Here is a 23350-nt window from a genome sequence, read left to right as displayed (position 1 = left end):
GCACCTTATTTTGAAATATAAAGAGTGCTTTATCATCTCTCACACTCTGGGGTAATGTTCCTTAAATTGCTATGTATTCCAGGAATAAAAATTTCTTATGTTCTAGAAGAAATGAAGCAATTACTTGATAATCATCTTGATCTGTGTTCCTTTCTGGTCATCTCGAGCATGGAATTATTAGAATTTCAACACACCAAGTGTAATTTATTTGAGCCATTAATACACTAGAGGATATCAATGGTACATTAGGTGATACAGAAGAACTTGGAAGACAGAATAGGGTAAATCATCCAATTAGAGTAGCAAGAAGAAAAAATAATTTTAAAAAATGAGGATAGTTTAAAGGACTTCTGAGACAACAAGTATACGAATATTTGCATTATAAGTGTTCCAGAAGGTGAAAAGAGAGAGAAAAGGGGGAAATGTATTTGATTAAATAATGGCTGAAAACTTCCCTCACCTGAAGAAGGAATCAGATATCCAGACCCAGGAAGCACATAAAGTCCCAAACAAAATGAACTCAAACAGATCCACACTAAGGCATACTATAATTAAAACGGCAGGAGTTAAAGATACAGGCAGCAAGAGAAAGATAAAGACCTGCCTACAAGTTGATTTTTCAGCAGAAATTTGCAGACCAGAAGGGAGTGGCTTGATGTATTAAAAGTGCTGAAGGAAAAATACCTATAACCAAGGATACTGTACCTGGCAATGCTATCATTCAGAATTGAAACAGCACTAAAGAGTTTCCCCAAAAGAAAAAAATTTAAAAGTTCATCACTACTAAGCCAGCCTTACAAGAACAGTTAAAGGGATTTCTCCAAGTGAAAAAAGAAGGCCGCAATAAAAAATAATATATATGAGGAAAAAAATCTTATGGATAAATGTAAATATATAGAAAAGGCAGTGGATCAACTATTTAAAAGAACTAGTATGAAGATTAAAAGACAAAAGTTGTAAAATAAAGATCAAGTATAACTTAAACAGTTAATGCTATAAAATAGATATCAAATGGAAACTTCACGGGGAAATAATAAAATGTAGAATAAAAAGTATATATATATGTATATACACACACACATATATATATGAAACTAAACCATAAACCAACAATAGATACACACACACACACAAAAAGGGAAAGGAATCCAAACATAACACTAAAGAAAATCAAGGATAGATGTGAAAAGACAAAAAGGAAATCTATAAAAACAACCAGAAAACAAGTAGCAAAATGGAAATAAGTACATAACTACCAATAATCACTTTAAATATAAATGGGCTAAAGGCTTCAGAAAAAAGATATAGGGTGACTGAATGGATTAAAAAACAAGCACCATCTGTATGCTATCTACAAGAGAGTCAATTCAGAACAAAGAGTCATACATAAGGAAAATGAAGAGATGCAAAAAGATATTCCATGCAGATGGAAAGAAAGCTGGGTTAACAATATACATATCAGACAAAATAGACTTTAAAGAGAAGTCAGAGACCAAAAACAAAGAAGGGCACTTATATAATGAAAAGTGGTAAACCCAAGAAGAGGATATAACATTTGTAAACACATATATACCTAACACAGAAGCACCTAAATATATAAAGCAAATATTATCAGACAAAAAGGGAGAAATTGACAGTATCACAAGGTAGTAAGGGACTTTAATACCCCACTCACATCAATGGCTATATCATCCAGACAGAAAATCAGTAAGGAAACAGTGGCTTTAAGCAACACATTATATCAGATGGACTTAATAATATCTACAGAATATTCCATTAAAGACAGCAGATAAATAATCTTCTCAAATGTGCAAATAACCTTTTCTAGGACAAATCACATGCTAGGCCACAAAACAAGCCTTAATAAATTTAATAAGACTGAAATCATATCAAGCATCTTTTCCAACCACAATAGTATGAAACTAGAAACCAATTACAGGAAGAAACTGGAAAAACACAAATGTGTAGACTAAACAACAAGCTACTAAAAACCTTATGGGTCAACAAAGAAATAAAAGAGGATATAAAAATATCTTAAGATGAATGAAAATAGAAATACAACCCTCCAGAATCTAGGGGCTACAGCAAATGCAGTTCTAAGAGGAAAGTTTATATAGTGATTCATCACTACCTCAAGAAATTAAAAAATCCGAATAGACAACCTAACTTTCTAATAAAGGAACCAGAAAAAGAACAAACATAGGCCTAAGTTAGTGGAAAGAAGGAAGTAAAAAAGATCAGAGAAGAAAGAAATGAAATAGAGACTAAAAATAATAGAAAAGAACAGTGAAATTAAGAGTTTGTTTTTGAAAAAAATGTTGATAGATCTTTAGCTGGACTCATCAAGAAAAAAGAGAGGAATCAAAATGAATAAAATTAGAAATGACAAAGTAGTTACAGTTGATATCATATAAGTACAATCATCAGAGAAGACTACTAGCAGTTATATGCCAACAAACTGGGCCATCTACAAGAAATGGATAAATTCCTAGAAACATAAAATCTTTTAAGAATGAATCAGGAAGAAATATGGAAAAAGGTATTCCATGCAAATGGAAATCAAAAGAAAGCCAGAGTAGCAATATTTATATCAGACAAAATGACTTTAAAATGAAGACTGTCACAAGAGACAAAGACTTTTACTACCTAATAATGAAGGGACCAAATCAAGAAGAACATAGAACAATTATATATACATATGCATCCAATATAGAATCATCTAAATATATAAGGCAAATATTAACATAAAGGCAGAAATCAACACAATAATAGTAGGGGATTTTAAAATCTCACATCAATGAGCAGATATTCCAGACAGAAAATCAATATGGAAATACTGGCCCAAGTGACACATTAGACCAAATGAAGTTAATTGACTTTATATATAATACATATGTATATATTATATATATATATATAATTTCATCTGAAAGCAGAATATACTTTTTTTTTAAGTGTACATGGAACATTCTGCAGATCATGTGCTAGGCCACAAAATTAACCTCAGTAAATTTAAGAACACTGAAATCATATCAAGTATCTTTTCTGACTATGATGCTATGAGACTAGAAATCAACTATAAGAAAAAACCTGCAAAAGACACATGGAGGCTAAACAATATGCTACTAAACAACCAACAGATCACTGAAGAAATCAAAGAGGAAGTAGAAAAAAATACCTAAAGACAAATGTATATTTAAACAAGATGATCTAAAATCTCTGGGATGCATCAAAAACAGCTCTAAGAAGACAAGCTATATCAACATAAGCTTTGTTGTTGTTGTTTAGTTGCTAAGTTGTATCTGACTCTTTGTGACCCCATGAACTGTAGCCTGCCAGGCTTCTCTGTCCATGGGATTTACCAGGCAAGAATATTGAAGTGGGTTGCCATTTCCTTCTCCAGAGGATCTTCCTGACCAAGGGATTGAACCCATGGCTTCCCTAGTAGCTCAGACGGTAAAGCATCTGCCTACAATGCGGGAGACCCAGGTTCGATCCCTGGGTCTGGAAGATCCCCTGGAGAAGGAAATGGCAACCCACTCCAGTATTCTTGCCTGGAAAATCCCATGGACTGAGGAGCCTGGTAGGTTACAGTCCGTGGGGTCGCAAAGAGTCGGACACGACTGAGCGACTTCACTTTCTCCTGCATTAGCAGACAGTTTCTTTACCACTGATCCACCTGGGAAGCCCAGCAATACAAGTTTACCTCAGGAAATAAGAAAAATCTCAAATAAACAACCTAACCTTACACCTACAGGATCTATGGAAAAAAGAACAAACAAAATTCAAAATTAGTAGAAGGAAATGAATCATAAAGAACAGAGCAGAAATAAATGAAATAGAGACTAAAAATACAATAGAGAAGATCAATGAAACTAAAAGCTGGTTCTTGGAAAAGATAAACACAATCAATAATTCTTTAACCAGACTCAGAAAAAAACAAGGGAGAGGGTCCAAATCAATAAAGCAGAAATGAAAAAGAAGTTACAACTGACATCATAGAAATACAAAGATCATAAAACTACTATGAAAAACAATATGCCAATAAAGCAGACAACCTAGAAGAAACGGACAAGTACTTAGAAAGGTACAATCTCTCAAGACTGAACTAGGAAGGAATAGAAAATATGAACAGACCAATTACAAGTACTGAAATTGAATCTGTGATTAAAAAACTCCCCAAAAAGGTCCAGGACCAGGTGTATATTTTTATATACCAATTATGAACTATCAGAACATGAAGTCAAGAAAACCATTCCACTTACACTCAAATCAAAAAGAATAAAATACCTAGGAATAATCTAACAATGAAGTGAAAGACCTGTATTCTGAAAATCGGAAGACACTGATGAAAAAAACTGAAGATAATACAAATACAAGGAAAGATACACCATCTTCATGGATTGGAAGAATTAATATTGCCAAAAATGTCCATACTACTCAGTGCAATCTATAGATTCAATGCAATTCCTATCCAAATACCCATGACGTTTTTCACAGAATTAGAACAAAGAATACTAAAATTCGTATGGAACCAGAAAAGATCCCAAATAGCTAAAGCAACCTTGAGAAAGAGGAACAGAAGTGGAAGTATAATACTTCATGACTTCCGACTATACTACAAAGCTGCCATAATCAAAACAGCATGAGAACTTTCCTGGTACTACAGTGATTAAGAATCTACCTGCTGGACTTCCCTGGTGGTCCATAGGTTAAGATTCTGAGCTCCCAATGCAGTGGGCCTGAGAATTAGATCCCACATGCTGCAACCAAGAGTTTGCATGCTGCACTAGGACTTGGCACAGACAAATAAATAAAAAAATAAAAGAATCTACCTGCTAAGGCAGGGGACATTGTTTCAATCCCTAGTTCAGGAACTAAGATCCCACATGCCATGGAGCAGCTAAGCCCAGGCACCACCATTACTAAGCCTGCATGCCCTAGAGCCCATGCTCCACAACACAGAAGCCACCTCAATGAGAAGAAGCCTACACACAGCAACTGGAGAGTAGCCCCTGTTCATTGCAACTAGAGAAAGCCCATGCACAACAATGAAGAGCCCGTGCATGAAAAGCCCATGCACTACAACAAGGACCCAGAAAAGCCAAAAATAAATACATAATTTTTAAAAAACACTATGGCACTAGCACAAAACAAAACACAGTCAATGGAAAAGAATAGAGAGCCCCAAAATAAACCCACACATTTATGGTTAGCTATTGTATGACAAAGGAGGCAGGAATATAGAATGTGAAAAAGGCAGTCTCTACAATAAGCGATTGTTGGAAAAGGTGCACAGCTACACTGAAAAGAATAAAAGTAGAACATCACATTATACCTTATACAAAAATAAATTCAAAATGGATTAAAACCTTAAATGTCAGACCTAAAGCTGTAAAACTGGAAGAAAACATATGAAGTAGACTCTTGGACATTAGTGTTAGCAATATTTTTTGGTTTCTATTTCCTCAGCCAAGGGAAACAAAAAATAAACAAATGAGACCTGATTAAACTAAAAAACTTCTGCACAGCAAAAGAAGCCATTGACAAAATTAAAGACAACTACTGAATGGGAGAAGATACTTGCAAGAGACGTGACTGACAAGGGGTAATGTCCAAGATACATAAACAACAAATACAACTCAATATAAAAAAAATATGTTTAAAAAATAGGAAGAAGACCTGAATAGTCATTTATCCAAAGAAGACTTATAGATGGTCAACAGCCACATGGGAGAAGGCAATGGTACCCCGCTCTAGTACTCTTGCCTGGAAAATCCCATGGATGGAGGAGCCTGGTAGACTGCAGTCCATGGGGTCGCTAAGAGTTGGACACGACTGAGTGACTTCACTTTCACTTTTCACTTTCATGCATTGGAGAAGGAACTGGCAACCCACTCCAGTGTTCTTGTCTGGAGAATCCCAGGGACGGGGAGCCTGGTGGGCTGCCGTCTATGGGGTCGCACAGAGTCGGACACGACTGAAGCGACTTAGCAGTAGCAGCAGTAGGCACATAAAAAGATGATTAACAACACTAATCATCAGAGAAATACAAATCAAAACCACTGTGAGATATCACCTCACACCTGTCATAATGGCTATCACCAAAAAGACAAGAAATAACAAATGTTGGTGAGGATGTGGAGAAAAGGAGACCCTTGTACACTGTTGATAGGAATATAAATTGGTGTAGTGAACAGCAAGTGAGGTCGCTCAGTCATGTCTAACTCTTTGCGACCCCATGGACTGCAGCCTACCAGGCTCCTCAGTCCATGGAATCTTCCAGGCAAGAATACTGGAATGGGTTGCCATTGCCTTCTCCAGGGGAGCTTCCTGACCCAGGGACTGAACCCAGGTCTCCCACATTGCAGGCAGACGCTTTACCGTCTGAGCCACCACGGAAGCTCAGACCTATATATCGGTGTAGCCACAATGTAAAATAGTATGGAAGTCCCTTAAAAAATTAAAAATAGAACTACTATACAATCCAGAAATTCCACTCCTTGGTATATGTCCAAAGAAAATGAAAACACTAATCCAAGAAGATTTACCTATCCCAATGTTCATTCCAGTACTATTCTCAATAGCCACGATATGGAAGCAACTTAAAAGGCCACTGATAGATGAATGAATAAAAAAGATGTGGTATATAAACACAATGGAATATTACTCAATCTTAATAAAAAATAATTAAATCTTGCCACTTGTAATAACATGGATGGCCCTGGATGGTATTATGCATAGTGAAATAAGTCAGAGAAAAACAAATATTGTATGTTTTCACTTATATGTTGAATCTAAAAAATAAAAAAAGCAAGTAAATATAACAGAACAAAAACAGGCTCATGGATACAGAGAATAAGCTAGTGGTAACCACGGAGGAGAGGGCTGGGGGTAGGAAAAAATAGGTGAACAATATTAAAAGAGATGAACTACCAGTTATAAAATAAATAAGTCACAGAGATGTATTGAATAGTACAGGTAATATAGTCAATATTTTGTATTTATTTTGCATGTTGTGTAATCTGTAAAAATACTGAATTGCTATGTCATATACCTGAAACTAATGTAATATTGTAAGTCAACTACACTTCAACAGAATAAAAATTTTAAAAAGAAAACTATTTCATTTAAGAAAGTGTTAGTCACTCAGTCATGTCCAATTCTTTGTGGCCCCATGGACTGAAGCTCTCCAGGCCCCTCTGTCCATGGAATTCTCCAGGCAAGAATACTGTAGTGGGTGGCCATGCCCTTCTCCAGAGGATCTTTCTTTCTGATCCAGGAATTGAACCCAGTTCTCACTTCATTTAAGAAAAAACTTAATTTACAAGTAAATAACATTAATCTAAAAATAAAAGGGAATGGCTTAGGAAAAAAAGAACCAGGCACCTTTCTCCTAGTAAACATTTGATCAATGAACAGAGCTTTAACTACATGTAACTCTAACTTATGATTCTTGAAATGAGTTACTGTTAGAGATCTTAATACCCTTCTAGAGGAATTCTGTAGAAACAGATTTATTATTTCATTATAGGAAGAAAAAATTTGTACCTGGTATTTCTACCTGAAGCAATGAGAGAAATTTCAATATAAAGATGGGTATCCAGCACAATGCATCAGTAAATACAATAAAGAAAAACCGTTTGGCAAGGATCATTTCTTTTCTAACTTGATTCTGTACTTCATTTGCTGTTACGGCACTTTGATGAATGCTGTAAAACATGCTTCCGTAGGAAAACACTATGATGATAAAGGCTGCCAAGTTAATACCTATTAAGAACACGAAGATTATTATTAATAAATACGAGCATTCTTTCAAAACAAACAAATCTTTAGGTGTTATTATAAAGAAGGCAAAGACCACAATGTGTTTTTTGTTCTTTATAAGAATTACTAAAGTGCAAAAATCATGAATTAAAAAATTTAAATATTGTTGCAGTTATAAGGATGATGAAATGTTTAATTTTAAAATGACATATTAAAATTAGATTGTAGTGATTATAGTGATTCAGTGAATATCCTGGGCTTATTAAATTAATCTATTTTTGTGTAATTCAGTTACTTTAAATTATACTTTGAGAATATTCTTTCAAAAGGAAACACTTGTCTACTCCCAAGCCAAAGACCTGTGTTGCTACTTTGAATCTATTCATATTATAAACACAAAGAGTTGAAATATATTTTGCTTAGTATTATTAGGGTGAATGCACGAAATGCAAGTGTTTAATGTCTTTTATTAAAGTGTATCATATGTGAATTAATATGACAAAGTGGTAATTTAGAAAAAAATTCCCTTTAGGGAGTTTTGATGAAATCCACCCCCAGCGTCCATTCTGATTAGAAGATCTGAAATTAAAATGTAAATGTTAAAAGGCATAATGAGATTTACATTGTGACTTATTTTAGCCTTTAAATAAAGGGGCTTTTAAAAAATACTCATTTTAAGTCTTGAATCTGCTACAATATTTTTTTCTGTTTTTTTTTTTTTTGTTGTTGTTGAAAGACATGTGGGATCTTAGTTCCCTGACCAGGGATTGATTTTGTTGTTCTTTTTTTTTTTCACTTTTTGATGGTACCACACAACATGTGAGATCTTAGTTCCCGTGCCAGGGATCAAACCCACATCTCCTGAATTGCAAAGCAGATTCTTAACCACTGGACCACCAGGGAAGTCCCTCTGACCAGGGATTGAACCTGCACCCTCTATATTGGAAAGGGAAATCTTAACCACTGGACTGCCAAGTCCTTGAAAAGGCTTTTAATACAGAATTTCTTACCAAGAAAAATTGCCACTGAATAAATCTGGGCTCCAGTACTTTCTGCGTCTTCTGAATGAAGAGGGAAACATACTCCATTGGTGCCATAGTAGTTTTTGAAAAATTCCTTATTGCTCAGTGGAATGAAAGCCACGATAACCCCAATAATCCAAATGAGAATCAAAACTGTAATGGTTCTGCATTTTCCAGGTCTTAAACATCTAAAAGGATACACAATGCAGATATATTTTTCCAGTGTCAGAAATGTTAAAAGTAATACAGATACTTCTGTGGACAGAATGGCCAGGGACCCCAGAAGCTGACAATGAATGCTCTCCATCCACAGCTGCGCATGTTTATTGTATTCTCCTCGAAACTTCAGGTCAAAGGCTCCAATCACAAATAAATAGATTCCCATCAAGCAGTCAGCACCTGCAGGAATCAGTAAATTCAACAAATGCAGAGAAATAATTAGGTGAAATGGAATTATCATTAAACAGTAATATTTTTAACATTAGCCCCAAATAGACAAGTGTCTATCTTGGGGGGATGTAAGATGTATTCTAAGAATTCATTTATGGGTGAGGACCATTTCATCATCTCTCTCTGATAACCATGCTTACAGCATCCTCTGCAGCTAAATATGTAAGCATGTCTCTGCTTTTATCTAACACACAGGTCTATAAGAGCAGGGGTCTTGTCTGTTTTGTTTTCCTTCCTAGTCCCACCACCTAGAAATGCTGAATAAATGAGTAAAATGCAACTATGTTTTGCATTCAATTATGGACAAGACAGGGGTATTATAATTTGGTTCATTTCTTCCACTGAAATTCTCCCAGTTTAAGAAGTTAAGTCATTCAAAATCCCAGAGAAAGTATTTCAGAACCTGCTATGATAGAGTAATGACTATGAATTTTGAGGTCTATAATTTAGAAGATAGGAATAATTATGAAGTGCTCTGTAGTTAGTATAATTTTAAGGGGCTTAAATGACTTATCCAGAGGTGGTCTAAGCAAAACTGTTCTGATTCTTTCTTCCTGTGTTAACATCTTTCTCTGTCTCTTTTCAGACTCCTCCAAATCAGCTGTTCATGTGATATATTTCTTGGTGTATTTTCTTTTTTAAGTAAATATTGCATATCATAAAGAGAGGGTTTTTTTTTTTTTAATTTTTTTGACCATGCAAGCATTCTACCCAATGATCCTAAAGTCACATCACGGTATAAATCACAAGGCTAGCCTTAATCTTAAAACACTGAGGTTCTATTCTAGCCTTTACCAGGGAAGTTGAGTGAACTCAAAATTTTGTAGCTAACAATACGAAAAAAAAAAAGTGAAAAAAGTGAAGTTGCTCAGTCGTGTCCGACTCTTTGCGACCCCATGGACTGTAGCCTACCAGGCTCCTCCATTCATGGGATTTTCCAGGCAAGAGTACTGGAGTGGGTTGCCACTTCCTTTTCCAGGGGATCTTCCTGACCCAGGGATTGAACCCAGGTCTCCTGCGGGTAGACGCTTTACCGTCTGAGCCACCAGGGAAGTTCCCTGAGTAGTTAACAATTTCTAAGTTCTGTTTCTTAGGCAATTTGCAATGAAAAAACAGTTCAGCCTTAGACTTCGAATGCATGTAGGGGTAAGACATAACACAGAAAACTCATAAAAATAGAACACCATGTAGATGGATGTTTGCTTGAGGGAGTGTGGATGAATTATAGGCCACTTGACCCAGATTATAAGCAACCGGAAAACTAGTTTCTTGCTTTTATTTCTTTTTTTTTTTTAATATATTTTTCATTTAACATACTACCTTGCAATCATGTTTCAACAACTTAAAAAATTTAATACTACTTAAAATACTTTCTTATTTAAATATTTCAAATTATGAATGGAAAAGATGTTAGAAGCTCAGAGACCAGAAGAACAATAATGTCTGAATTCAGTGTCTATGAACTGGATGTGAGCACAAAAAATAAACAGAGCTCTGGGCATGAAAATGTGATGATGAAAGGTTTCAAGGTTATTCACAGTAAAAAAAATTTTACATGTTTTCATAAAATACTATACCGGCTTCCCTGGTGGCTCAGCTGGTAGAGAATCTACCTATAATTCAGGGGACCCGGGTTCTATTCCTGGGTCAGGAAGATCCCCTGGAGAAGGAAATGGCAACCCACTCCAGTATGCTTGCCTGGAGAATCCTATAGACAGAGGAGACTGGCGGCTACAGTCCATGAGGTCACAAAGAGTCACACACACAACTGAGCGACTAACTCACAAAATATTATACCTTTAGAGAAGAAAGCAAATAAACAAAAGCTTCCTTATCAGACAAAATTAATGAATGAGTGCTTCATTAATCTGTGTAAGGTGACTGAGTTTTCTTACTTTAAAAATTTTATCACTTTATTTTCCTGTAGCATTTCATTGAGTGCTTAGAAAACATCTAAGCAAAGGGGAGGAATTTTTAACATCCCATGATTCTAGTACTCTGGTTACTTATTTTCTAATAGTAACACTTTAATATATTTCAAAACTTGTAATTCCTCTTCAGCCAGGAAATACTCACAGCAGAGAGAAATGATTGACATGGCATGCAGCTTGTTCTCAGATCTGATACAAGGTCGCATACAGATGACAAAGATGTTTCCAAAGCACGTGACTGCAGACACAACCCAGACGAACACTCTCTGAATAATGCTCGCCAAGAGATCCTCTAAAGATGAGAGTCCGTCAGTATTTGGTTTACAGATGCGAACATGCGGTGCATAGCCACAGTACTGAAATCTCTTAAAATAGCTGTTGTGCAGAGAAGGGAAGATAAGACTTTAAACTAAAGTGTCACTCTACCTTAATATCTATTTTCTCCATTTCCTCTGTAAAAAGAAAACAATATCGGTCTCAGAGGAATAAAACATTAGGGACACTAAAGTTTTATTAAGAAACTTAAGTTTAATTCTTATTAACTTGATTTTACTACAAAATAATGTGTGGATGAGAGCAGTAAATGGGCATAATGAACAGACAAGCATTAGACATATTTTAGAATGTAAATCAGTTGTCATGTGATCAAGATAATCCACCAAAGGAAACTGTTACTGGATTTTCAGTGCTTGGTACATAACTCCTGTGCTGCCGCAATTGATTTTACTTTTTCAGACCTGGAGGAAGGGAGTTAAAGGCTTTTTCCTCTCTGCTTCTATGGCTTTTCTATTATAGAAGTTGCATGATCTGTAACTACTTGCTAACATGTTTATTCTCACACTGGATTTTGGTACACGATGAGGTGTTTGATAAATATTTGTTGAGTGAATTCTTTCATCAGTAAAGAGACCTCCCTTGTTAATAAAAGACACCACCTGGATAATCAGTAATTACTACTGTGTACTACCAACACCCACACCATTTATTGAGCATCTACTAAGTATAACTTCTCAAATCAGGAATGACTTCTTAAATCAGCTTAATGAGGTTGGTGTTGCGATGACCATATGAGGAGATGAATCTTCAATGGAGGCAAATTATCTGCTAGGGAACTTTCTACTAAGTGCAGAAATTTAGTATTCAAATTAGATCCATTTGCCCCTAAAGCCATGTTCTCTGGCAAAAAGTATAAATGATCTTTATAGTATAAACAGTTGTAGTAATATAAGATAAAAACTTGACAGTTACAGTCTATAGTCCTGTTGTTTCACTCTTGCTGTCTGGATCCCAGGATCTGCTCTATTCAAGTCAAGTCCTTGAGTTGTTTCTTGGGTTTTATGAGTTACATCATTTTCTTTCAATAAACTCTGTTTGCTCAATTTATTCAGAGTGCTTTATATTGTGCGTAACCAAGGAAACTTTGCTGTCCAAGGAATTATGGGAAAAAAATCAGTGTCCTCTGTTAGATTTAAAATACAAGCAAGATTATATATAGAGTGATGGTGGCTGCCATGACACTTTCTAAATTATTGAGAATTAATTACCTTGGCATGGAGATCACTCTAATATTGTGTGTGTGTGTGTGTGTGTGTGTGTGTATATATATATATATATATATACTGCTATATATTACATTCAACTAAAGAAAATGTTTCTAAAGCATGTAATGATGGCATGATGAGACATGATGTTTGAATAAAAGATTTTTCAAAGCTTGCAATTTTATCCATACACCCTTGCTCCATCATGCCCTGACACTGTGGGCAATTTTCACTGAGGAAACTTTCTCTCTTCCTTCCTCCATTTACATGAATTATTTATAATTGTTCTATGTTGTTTATGTGACTTCCTACTTCTTCATCTGGTTGCATTTATGCCAGGTGCACCAGTTGCTAGCTCAGTGGACAAACGTGAATATATGTGTGTCACGAGAGGTCATTAGAGCTTACAAGCCTGAGTGGGTTCCCTTCATACTCCTGTTGTCTGACACCCAGACAAATCTCCTTTCACTCTCTCAGACCAAATCATGGACAACTAAAAATCACCTTACCCTATATCTATGCTTTAAAAGTTAGTTATTGTTTAGGCAAATTAGTCAGTAGGAAATGTTAATAAATTGGATGCGCTGCATATGGGGGTATTAGCACAATACAGGTGGAAACCTAAACAATTAAAATCAAGGTGAAGAACAAGAAAAATATCTGCTTACATGTAAGAGAGATTCACGAGAGGTCTAAACATCCTTTGTTGGATATTTGAAATTTCAATTCCATCTAGGCTGCTAAAATATCAAATTATCAAAAAACATATGTTATGCAGGGTAATGAATTTTTGTGAAGGACAGTTTAATACACAATTATTTAAAACTTATTCTGAACTAAACATTCACACTTAGCCTTCCCTAGACACTTTCCCAGTTCCTTTCATTGCATGAAAGATTTTTTAAATTCTATAGTATTTCCAAAGTTTCACACACGTGATTTCATGTGATCTCATAATAACCCTTTCTCCCCCCAATGGTTTTTTGATTCTGCTATTTATACACAATATAAATACTTATATTGATTCTATATCTTTCCTATTTCAATTTTTGGCTTCTAATAGATTGTGGCATGATGCTTTTTTCATACTAACTATTCAACAAATATTTGTGAAATAAATGAATAAACATTGCCTTTTGATGATATTGCAATAGCAGAGAGGGGCATTTTACATTCTTGAAAATTTTCTAATAATTTTTTAATAATTTTTTTTCTAATAAAATGACATTTTACCGAGGGAACACTTGAACTGAAGCACACCTTCTTAAGGCAACTCATAGATCCTAATATAATTTATGTATGTGTGTTTGTGCATGTGTGCTGCAAGTAAAGATTTATATAATCTAGAACATTCTATCTTGGGATAACAATAGTTATAATAAACTCTTAAATACCCCCAGTGCTAATGAAGGAATAAATATGCATAGATGCCTTCAGAGTATCAAAACAAACAATCCAATATAAGCTCCTGGTGATTATAGAATTATCTAATTTTTAGCTCATAAATATGAAAGATTAAACTAATAGCCATCTCTTTGTTTATAGCTCAGCAAGTACTCATATGGTTTCTGTAGAGTTTAACTAACATCCTGGGAATAAAGCTTCTGATTCAAGACTCTATTAACCTTATTTTATAGAATGTATTAGCTATTGATATATAAATAAACAATGTATCATAAAACTATCCCCATAGGTGTATACTTACAGAGATTTGAGTTTGACAAGATTATCAAATTGGTTGGCTTGAATTGTCTGGATTGGGTTATAGGAAAGATTCCTGTTTCAATAAAAAAAAAAAAAGAGCAGCAATTGGTCATTTCTAGAAAGGATTTGAGTAAAGAGGAAGTATATCTGTTGACAGAGGGTTGCTTGTAAACATTAGCAAAAAAGTACATTGATGGCACTTGTACCATAGGGCTCCTTAGACATTCAAACGGATTAATGGAGATAGAACTCTTAGAACCATGCGAGGCTCTAAGTGTCTTAGTGACAGAGAGAGAGCTGAGACCACATGATCATGAAGGTGGGGTGGTCCTGGATGGTCCCACCAGGGAACTTGCAGGTTTCCCAAAGGGAAGCCACACCACTTCAGGTTTTGCCTATCATCAGGTGTGATTTAAATAAAAGAAAAAGAATCTCATTTAGTCAAAATTTGAATGAATGAAACCACAGTGAATACGTTTTACAATAAATCATATCGAATAGTGGCATATTGTGTTAGCAATTTATGAGGCATGAAGTGAAAAGTAAATGGCTTTACGGCTAGGAAAAGGAGATGAAGATAGTGCTAGAAGACCTATCAGAGGGATTAGGCAAGAAATAAAATAAAAGGCATCCAAATTGGGAAGTGAAAAGTAAAATTATCTCTGTTTATAGATGACATTATTTCATGTGTGAAAAGTGAAACTGTTAGTCACTCAGTCATATCAGACTCTTTGTGATCCCATGGACTGTAGCCTGCCATTCCACGGATGTGGAATTCTCCAGGCAAGAATACTGGAGTGGGTAGCCACTTCCTTTTCCAGGGGATCTTTTTGACCTAGGGGTAAAACCCGGGTCTTCTGCATTGCAGGCAGATTCTTTATCATCTGAGCCACCAGGGAAGCCCATTTTTTATTTTTATTTTTTGGCAGGGAAGTCCATTTTATGTGTATAAAACCTTAAAGATTTCACACACACACACACACAAACACACACACAACTGTCAGAACTAATAAACAAATTCAACCAAATTGCTAAATACTGAACGAATGCACAATAATCAGACAATGATGAATAATCAAATGCATTTCTATACATCAACCCTGAGCAATCCAGAAAGAGAATTAAGAAAATATTTCAATTTACAACAGCATCAGAAGAATACTTAGGAATAAACTGAAGAGAGGCTTCCCTGGTAGTCCAGAGGTTGGGAATCTGCTTGCCAATGTAGGGAACATGGATTTGATCCCTGATTCAGGATGATCCCACATGCCACAGAACAACTAAGCCCACCCACCACAACTACCGAGCCACAAGAGAAGCTACCAAAATGAGAAGCCTCCATACTGCAATGAAGAGTAGCCTCCACTTGCCATAATCAGAGAAAGCTTGTGTAGCAATGAAGATCCAGTGCAGCCAAAAAAATCCCAATAAACTGAATAAAGGTAAAGGGCTTGCACCGTGAAAACAAAATATTGTTGAAAGAAATTAGACACTGGTAAATGGAAAGACATTCTGTGCTTTGGGACTAGAAGATTTAAAATCATTAAGATGGCAATACTACCCAAAGCAATCAAGAGATTCAGTATAATCTCTATCAAGATCCCAGTGACGGTTTTTCTGAATAAATAGAAAAGTCCATCTTAAAATTTGTTTGGAACCTCAAGGGAACCTGAATAAGCCTTGAAAAAGAAGGACAAAATTGGAGGTCTTACTTTCTGACTCAAAACTTACTACAAAGCTACAGTAATCAGTAATAGTGTGGTGCTGGAGTAAAGACAGTTGTATAGGATGATGAAATAGAATGGAGAGCCCAAGAACAAACTCTTGTATGGATGGTTAACTCATACCAAGACCGTTCAATGGGGAGAGGACAATCTTCTTAACAAATGGTTCTGGGAAAACCAGATGGATGTCCACATGCAAAAAAGAAAAAAAGAAAGAGCTTAAACCCTTAGCTTTCACAATGTACAAAATTAACTCAAAATGGATCTAAGTCCTAAATATAAAAGCTAAACTATAAAACTCTTAGAAGAAATCATAAGAGAAAAACTTCATGACACTGGATTAGGCAGTGATTTCTTGTATACTGTGATACCAAAAGCATAGGTAACAATAGAAAAAAATATAAGAATTGGAGTACATCTAAATCTAAAACTTCTGTGCATCAGAAAACACTATTAACAGAGTGAAAAGGCAACCTACAGAATAGGAGCATGTATTTATAAATCATATATCTGAAATTATTTACTATCTAAAATATATATGATCCTACAGCTTAACAGGGGTTCCCAGTGCTAAAGAACCCACCTGCCAATGCAGGAGACATAAGAGACGCGGGTTTGAACTCTGGGTCAGGAAGATCCCTGGAGGGCATGGCAACCCACTCCAGTATTCTTGCCTAGAGAATCCCATGGACAGACAGGCCTGGTGCACTGCAGTCCATAAGGTCACAAAGAGTAGGACACAACTGAAGTGACTCAGCATGCATGCACAGCTTAACAATGAAAAACCAAACAACCCAATTTAAAAATGAGTAAAGGACCTGAGTAGACATTTTCCAAAGAAGATGTGCAAATGATCGATAAGCACATGAAAAGATGCCCAACATCATTAATCATTAGAGAAATGCAAATCAAAACCACAATGAAATACCATGTCACATCCATTAGGTTGGCTACTATTAAAAAAATACAAAATTACAAGTGCTGTTGAAAATGTGAAGAAATTAGAATTTTTGTGCACTGTTAGTGAGAATGTAAAATAGTTGCAGTCACTATAGAAAAGAGTATGATGTTTCCTCAAAAAATTAAAAATAGAGTTACCATATGATCCAGTAATACTATTTCTGGGGCTATATACCCCCAAAGAATTGAAAGCAAGTTCTTTAACTGATATTTACACACCCATGTTCGCAGCAGCCCTACTCATAACAGCTAAAAGGTGGAAACAACCCAAGTGTCCATCAATGGAAAAATGGATAAATACAATGTGGTACTTACACACAATGGATTGCTAATATGGATGATAATATTCAGAAATTCTGACACATGCTACAGCATGGATAAAACTTGAAGACATTAGGCTAAGTGAAATAAGCCAGCTGTAAAATAACAAGGTATGTATGATTCTACCTATATGAGATACCTAGAGATGCCAAATTCATAGAGACCAAACAGTGATAGAAGCCAGTTGGGGAGGGGTGTCGATGGGGAGTTAGTGTTTAATAGGTATGGAGCTTCAGTTTGGAAAGCAGGAAAAGTTCCAGAAATGGATGGTGGTGATGGTTACACAACAGTGTGAATGAACTTGATACCACTGAACTGTACACTTAAAAATGGTTAAAATGGTAAACACACATACTGATGTGTATTTTAATGGCAATTTTAGAAAATAAATTAAAAATAAAGATAAAAATTCATATCAATCTTACAGTTGTGAGAGCTCCTTCAGATCCTTAAAGATATGTGGAGAAAGATTTTCAATCTTATTGCTTCCTAAATCCCTAGGGAAATAATTGCAAACATGTCATGTTATTTTCTTAAGACTTTATCCATAGTTCTGTGGTTTATTAGAAAACCATTATACAACTTTCAAACAATGCTATTAGTGAGTTGTATTAATTGGTGGTGGTGTTTAGTTGCTAAATTGTGTCTGACTCTTGCAATGCCGTGGGCTGTAGCCCACCAAGCTCCTCTGTCCATGGGATTTTCCACGCAAGAGTGTCGAAGTGGGTTGCCATTTCCTTCTCCAGGGGATCTTCCCTATCGAGGGATGGAACCCAGGCCTCCTGCACTGCAGGCTGATTCTTTACTGACTGAGCCACCAGGAAATTAATAGAAGTCAAAACTTTAAAAAGGGAATGAAATGGTAAAAGAAAAATATTTCCTAATTTTATTCCTCATTCAGAGACAATGCTTGATGGTATCTGATCTGGTTCTAATAGATCCAGTTTTCTAATTTAATTAATACTGTGCCATCTTCTTTTCTCTTTTTCCCCTCTGCCACCTCCCTCTTTCCCTCCCATCCATTCTTCTTTCCTTCCTTCTATGCTAAAGTAGAAATATGGTTTGGAGACTTAATTTTTTCTTTTGTTTCAGTTGATTATGGTTTTTAACTGGAAGTGGATTATTTCAGGTTCCAGTTTCTTCCATAGCTGATATACACCAGGTCTTATACACTCCTGGAGAAGGATACTTCATATATGTATAGAGGTTGGGCTGCCCACTGTGGTGTGAATGTAGCTTAGCTGTGAGAAGATTTTGGACAGTGCCAACTCTTATGGTAGCTCTGACAGTGGCAACTCTCATGAGAAAGGCCTAGAATTCTTCTAAGCAAGATAGGCTTGATTTCTCCAATGTCATCATGAGAAACTAAGAGAAAGTCTAACCACTTTCCCTATCTATCCTCAAGTCATGTTAGTTACCACAGGGAGAGATAAGGATGTGGATCTAGTTGCTATGTAAATTGGAGTGCTTATAAATCAAATGTTATATTATTGAATCTGAAAGGGCAAGGCAGTTTTAGATTGAGTTTTAAAACTAAAAACAAGTAATATAATCAAAATGATAAATGTCTTTGCTGTAAATGTTCTGTTTTCAAATTGTAATCTGATCCTTGAGACTGTTTTTGTTATTTACATATTTATGGGTGAGTTGTCTATGTGGATAGATTCTCTGATTTGATAACCAAAGGAATCTTTCAAAAATTTCATCCCCTTTTAAAAATTCTTCAATCGCTCACTGCTGCATAATAGATAAAATCAAAACTGCTTAGCGTGATAGAAAAAAGTCTTTAAATATTTTGTACAGTCCAGCTTAGTTTCCTACCACTTTCTGCTCAGTTAAATTGGCTTTCACCAGGACCTGAATGCACCTCAGTATTCCAACCTCCAGGTTTTTGCATGGGTGCTTGCTTCCTTCTACCTGGAAAACACTTTACTTCTGGTCCTTCAGGTAAACACCTTTAAGATTCTGCTCAGGAAAAAAATCAAGGAATTACTGTATAGCAGAGGGAACTATACTCAATATCTTGTAATAACCTATAATGGGAGAGAACCTGAAGAAGAATGGATATGCAAAACCGAATCATTTTGCTGTACGCTTGAACCTAACACAATGCTGTAAATCAACCAGACTTTTTTTTGGGCTGTGCTGGGTCTTGGTTGCTGAGCACAGGCTTTCTCTAGCTGTGATGATGGTGGGGGCTACTCTCTAGTTGAAGTGCTCAGGCTCCTCACTGCGGTGGCTTCTCTTGCTGCAGAGCGTGAGCTCTAGATGTACCAGCTTCAGCAGTTGTGGCTCATGGGCTCTGGGGCACGGGTTCACTAGTTGTGGACAATGGACTTAGTTTCTCCTCGGCATGTGGGATCTTCCTGGACCAGGGATTGAACCTGTATCCCCTGCATAGGCAGGTGGATTCTTAACCACTGGACCACCTGGGAAGCCCAACTATACTTTTAAAAAAGATTCTTTTCACATGTCCTTCTTTCATGACTGGGAGAGTTAGGCATTCTCACAGACAGCACTTACAGCATCATATTAAAACTTTTCCTGTCCCTACATTCTCTTCTGAAGGATGTGAGCTCTTTCAGGGCAAGATCTGGGTTTCCCAGCATATAGCTTAGTTTTGGACTAGTTACTCTTTTTCCATCCCTACTGGTAGACTATTAATAGACTGAAGATCTGTTTTCATATTTAAGTAAAAGGGGCAGGATGATTCCAGTTCCTTGTACGGGAAGCCAAGTAAAATATTGATCATGCTAGTGAGGCAATGTGAAAAACAGATTTAGAAGAGTCCACTAGAATATTAAATCTCAAATGACCATGTTCAGCCATTTCTGGTGAGAGTGCTGACTTTGGCTACTAAAGCAAATTCTGACAACTATTTCTTTCATCATCAATCACGTAATGGAGACCATTTGGCTTAGATCCTAAGTGACAAGAACAAAGAACATTTTCTGTTTCGTTTTAGGAAAGTTGGTCTAAACTTAACTGGACTTGAGGTCTATTTCTGAATGGGCTCAGCAAACACATTGTCACCTTGAGTAGTTGCTTTAAAAGCATAGATTAGGGCTTCCTTGGTGTTTCAGTGGTTAAGAACCCGTCTTGCAATGCAGGGCATAGAAGTTTGATCCCTGGTCCAGGAGGATCCCACATGCCTCAGAGCAGCTAAATTTGTGCACCACAACTCCTGAAGCCTGTGCTCTACAGCCCAAGAGCCGCAACTACTGAAGCCCACACGTCTAGAGCCAGTGCTCCACAAGAGAAGCCGCAACAATAAGAAGCCCGGATGCAGTAGCTAGAGAGCAGTCCCCACTTGCTACAACTTGAGAAAGCCCATGGAGCAAAGAAGAGCCACCACAGTCAACACATACATAAATCTTATTAAAAGAAAACTAAAAAAACACAAGTAACAACAACAAGCATGTAGCAAAGTTTCTGCCACTATTTAAATTAAAAAAAAATTTTGGCTACACAGTGGGGCATGTGGGATCTTAGTTCCTGACTAGGGATGGAACTCATACCTTCTGCAGTGGAGGCTCTGAGTCTTAACCACTGGATCACCAGGGAAGTCTCACCAGAACTGTTTAAACTCTACCCTGAGAAGTGAATCTGACTGTTGCTAATTTTGCGCTCATTAATTCTGTCAGTGGGATCAAGCTAGAAGGGGCACAGAGCATAGTCCAACCTTCTTTCAAAAGGAGAGTCACTCATTTTAGGTCTAGACCCATCCATTTAAGGGACCTTCCTGGTGACTCAGATGGTAAAGAATCTGCCTGCAATGCAGGAGACATGGGTTTGATCCCTCTGTTGGGAAGATTCCCTGGAGATGTGAATAGCAACCCACTCCAGGATTCTTGCCTGGAGAATTCCATGGATAGAGGAGCCTGATGGGCTACAGTCCATGGGGTCAGACAGAGTCAGAAAAGATTGAGCAACTAACACTTCCATGTTCATCCATTTAAAACCATTATCTCTTAGAAAACATGCCATTTTCATCCTTGTAAATCTGATTTTTCAGGTATGGGATTTGACAGGATTTAGGTAGGACTAATTTTTGGTGTGGGGACCCTCTCTGCCCCTTTGTAGCTCTTTCTTTTACTTCTGAACCTGGATTAGCACTGACTGAGGACTAAGCTGTCCCACCCCATGCTCACCACTGGTTTCTTAAAGATAAATTTGCTGACCTTCTCTAGCAGTGGGTTAGAGCAGTGTAGGATGTATTTTATTTGTTAATTTCTCCTGACTTAATTCTTTCTTGCACCCATACCTTAGGGCCACCGTGCAAGTTAGAATTTGGAGAAACTGCCTTTTGGTATTCAGATTGGAGTTGCAAGTATGATAAAACAAGGAAAATTATGGATCCCTTGACTAACTTGTATTTTAATGGCTAGATAATACCTTTTGAGTCACCTGCATGTACTGCTCCCCGCTGCTGAGAATAAAACAATTTCCTATATGCTGATGGTATATTCATTTGTCAAACACCAGGAGTCATTACAGCAGATGTTTGGTTCTGATACCTATTGAGATTTTCTTGTGTGTTTTGTGAATGATTGGTACTGTCTACCAAAAAATGTTTCAAGCCCATGGTTATGGAAAAAATGTTGGGGCTTCAATTGCTTGTTTACTGAAGTTTTGGAGCAGAATGCTGGATTGTTTTCTGAGGGATGTTTTTGCCTGTGGCATGTATGTTTTCTCCATTTGTCTTAGTATGCAGGTAAGGTGTCCTGAGCAACATTTTAGTTATATTCTTTTTTTATGGAAAAGTTTTAATGAATCCAAGTTCTGCCCAGCTAATTGTCAAAACATGTAGTTCTGTTCACTCCCCAGATTCTTTTCAGAAAACAAAAAGTCAAACTGGTGGCTAGCCCAGACTTTAACAAAACCCCAATTGAAGAAATTAAGCCATAAAAAAAAAAAATAAAAACTGTCTGAAGAGCAGGTGCTTCCTCTACTGTCTTAAGTATATTTTATTTGGAGAATCAACTACTATGTGGCTTGACCACAAGGCTTTGATTCATCAGAGACTTGCTTTACTGTCCTTTGGAACTATGTCATTGATCTTAAAAAGGGATGTTATAAATAGCTGTCTCAAGCTGCTCTCTTGACCATTATTACAGGTTTGGATGTTGTTATCCATGGCAGTGTCTAATCTTATAGATCCAATATTATCCTTTGGTTTCAGGACCAGCAAAGTGATGTCTTTTTATCTCCTGATCTCTGAATCCTCACTCTCTAAAAAGCTTAAAGATAAATTTGCTATCCGTCTCTAGCAGCGGGTTAAAGTGATGTAAGATATATTTTATTTATTAATTTCCCCTGGCTTTATTCTCCTTCACAGCTGTTTCCTTTACTTCACTTTCCTCAAATATTTATTTTATAGTTTCCTTTAACAAATATTTGTTAAGCTTTCAGAATTCCTGAAATACCCGTGGCTCGGGGTATACAGAAATAGTGCTATATGTGTAATCAAACTTACAAAATATATGTATAATCAAACTTACAATTCATCTAGTTTCTGGAGAGGTGCAAACGTATTTTCACTAAGGTGATTAATTTTGTTTTTCCTCATTACCCTGAAAGTAAACAGAAAAAGATGTTGTAGCTTCTGGAGGTAACTTACAGTGAGTTATTGGAGAGAAGATTAACAACCTGCAAAAACAAAGATAATTATGTATAATGCATTTCCATATCAAGATACGTTGAAATAGTATGATAAATTATCCAAGCTCATTTTAATCTTAAATTTCCCCAATCTTTTAATGGTGATAAAAGTAAAATAGTGTTCACATTTTAAAGTGTTTTAGGGAAGAGCTCCACAGGGATAAGAGTGAAAAATCTTGACCCTTGAGAATACAGTCTGAGTATCAGCACAACTGTTAAAGTGGCCTGTGCAGTCTTCATGGTATGTCTGTCTAACAAAATATACCCCC

General features: G+C 36.3%; 1 protein-coding gene across 1 annotated transcript in view; it reads right to left on the bottom strand.

Annotated features, from left to right (window-relative positions):
• The window catches only part of RXFP1 (relaxin family peptide receptor 1), a 95042-nt gene that overhangs the window by 2839 nt on the left and 68853 nt on the right, over positions 1 to 23350 (bottom strand). The window contains exons 11-17 of the mRNA XM_043900736.1: positions 22922 to 22993; positions 17846 to 17917; positions 14417 to 14488; positions 13380 to 13451; positions 11316 to 11545; positions 8778 to 9188; positions 7552 to 7770 (exon numbers count right to left, since the gene is read on the bottom strand). Coding sequence (XP_043756671.1) covers positions 7552 to 7770; positions 8778 to 9188; positions 11316 to 11545; positions 13380 to 13451; positions 14417 to 14488; positions 17846 to 17917; positions 22922 to 22993 — 1148 coding nt within the window. The remainder of the gene's footprint in view (positions 1 to 7551; positions 7771 to 8777; positions 9189 to 11315; positions 11546 to 13379; positions 13452 to 14416; positions 14489 to 17845; positions 17918 to 22921; positions 22994 to 23350) is intronic.

Source organism: Cervus elaphus, chromosome 5 (assembly GCF_910594005.1).
Source record: "Cervus elaphus chromosome 5, mCerEla1.1, whole genome shotgun sequence".
NCBI lineage: Eukaryota > Metazoa > Chordata > Mammalia > Artiodactyla > Cervidae > Cervus > Cervus elaphus.
The sequence above is the reverse complement of the archived record's forward strand: the minus strand, read 5'-3'. Positions and strand labels throughout refer to the sequence as shown.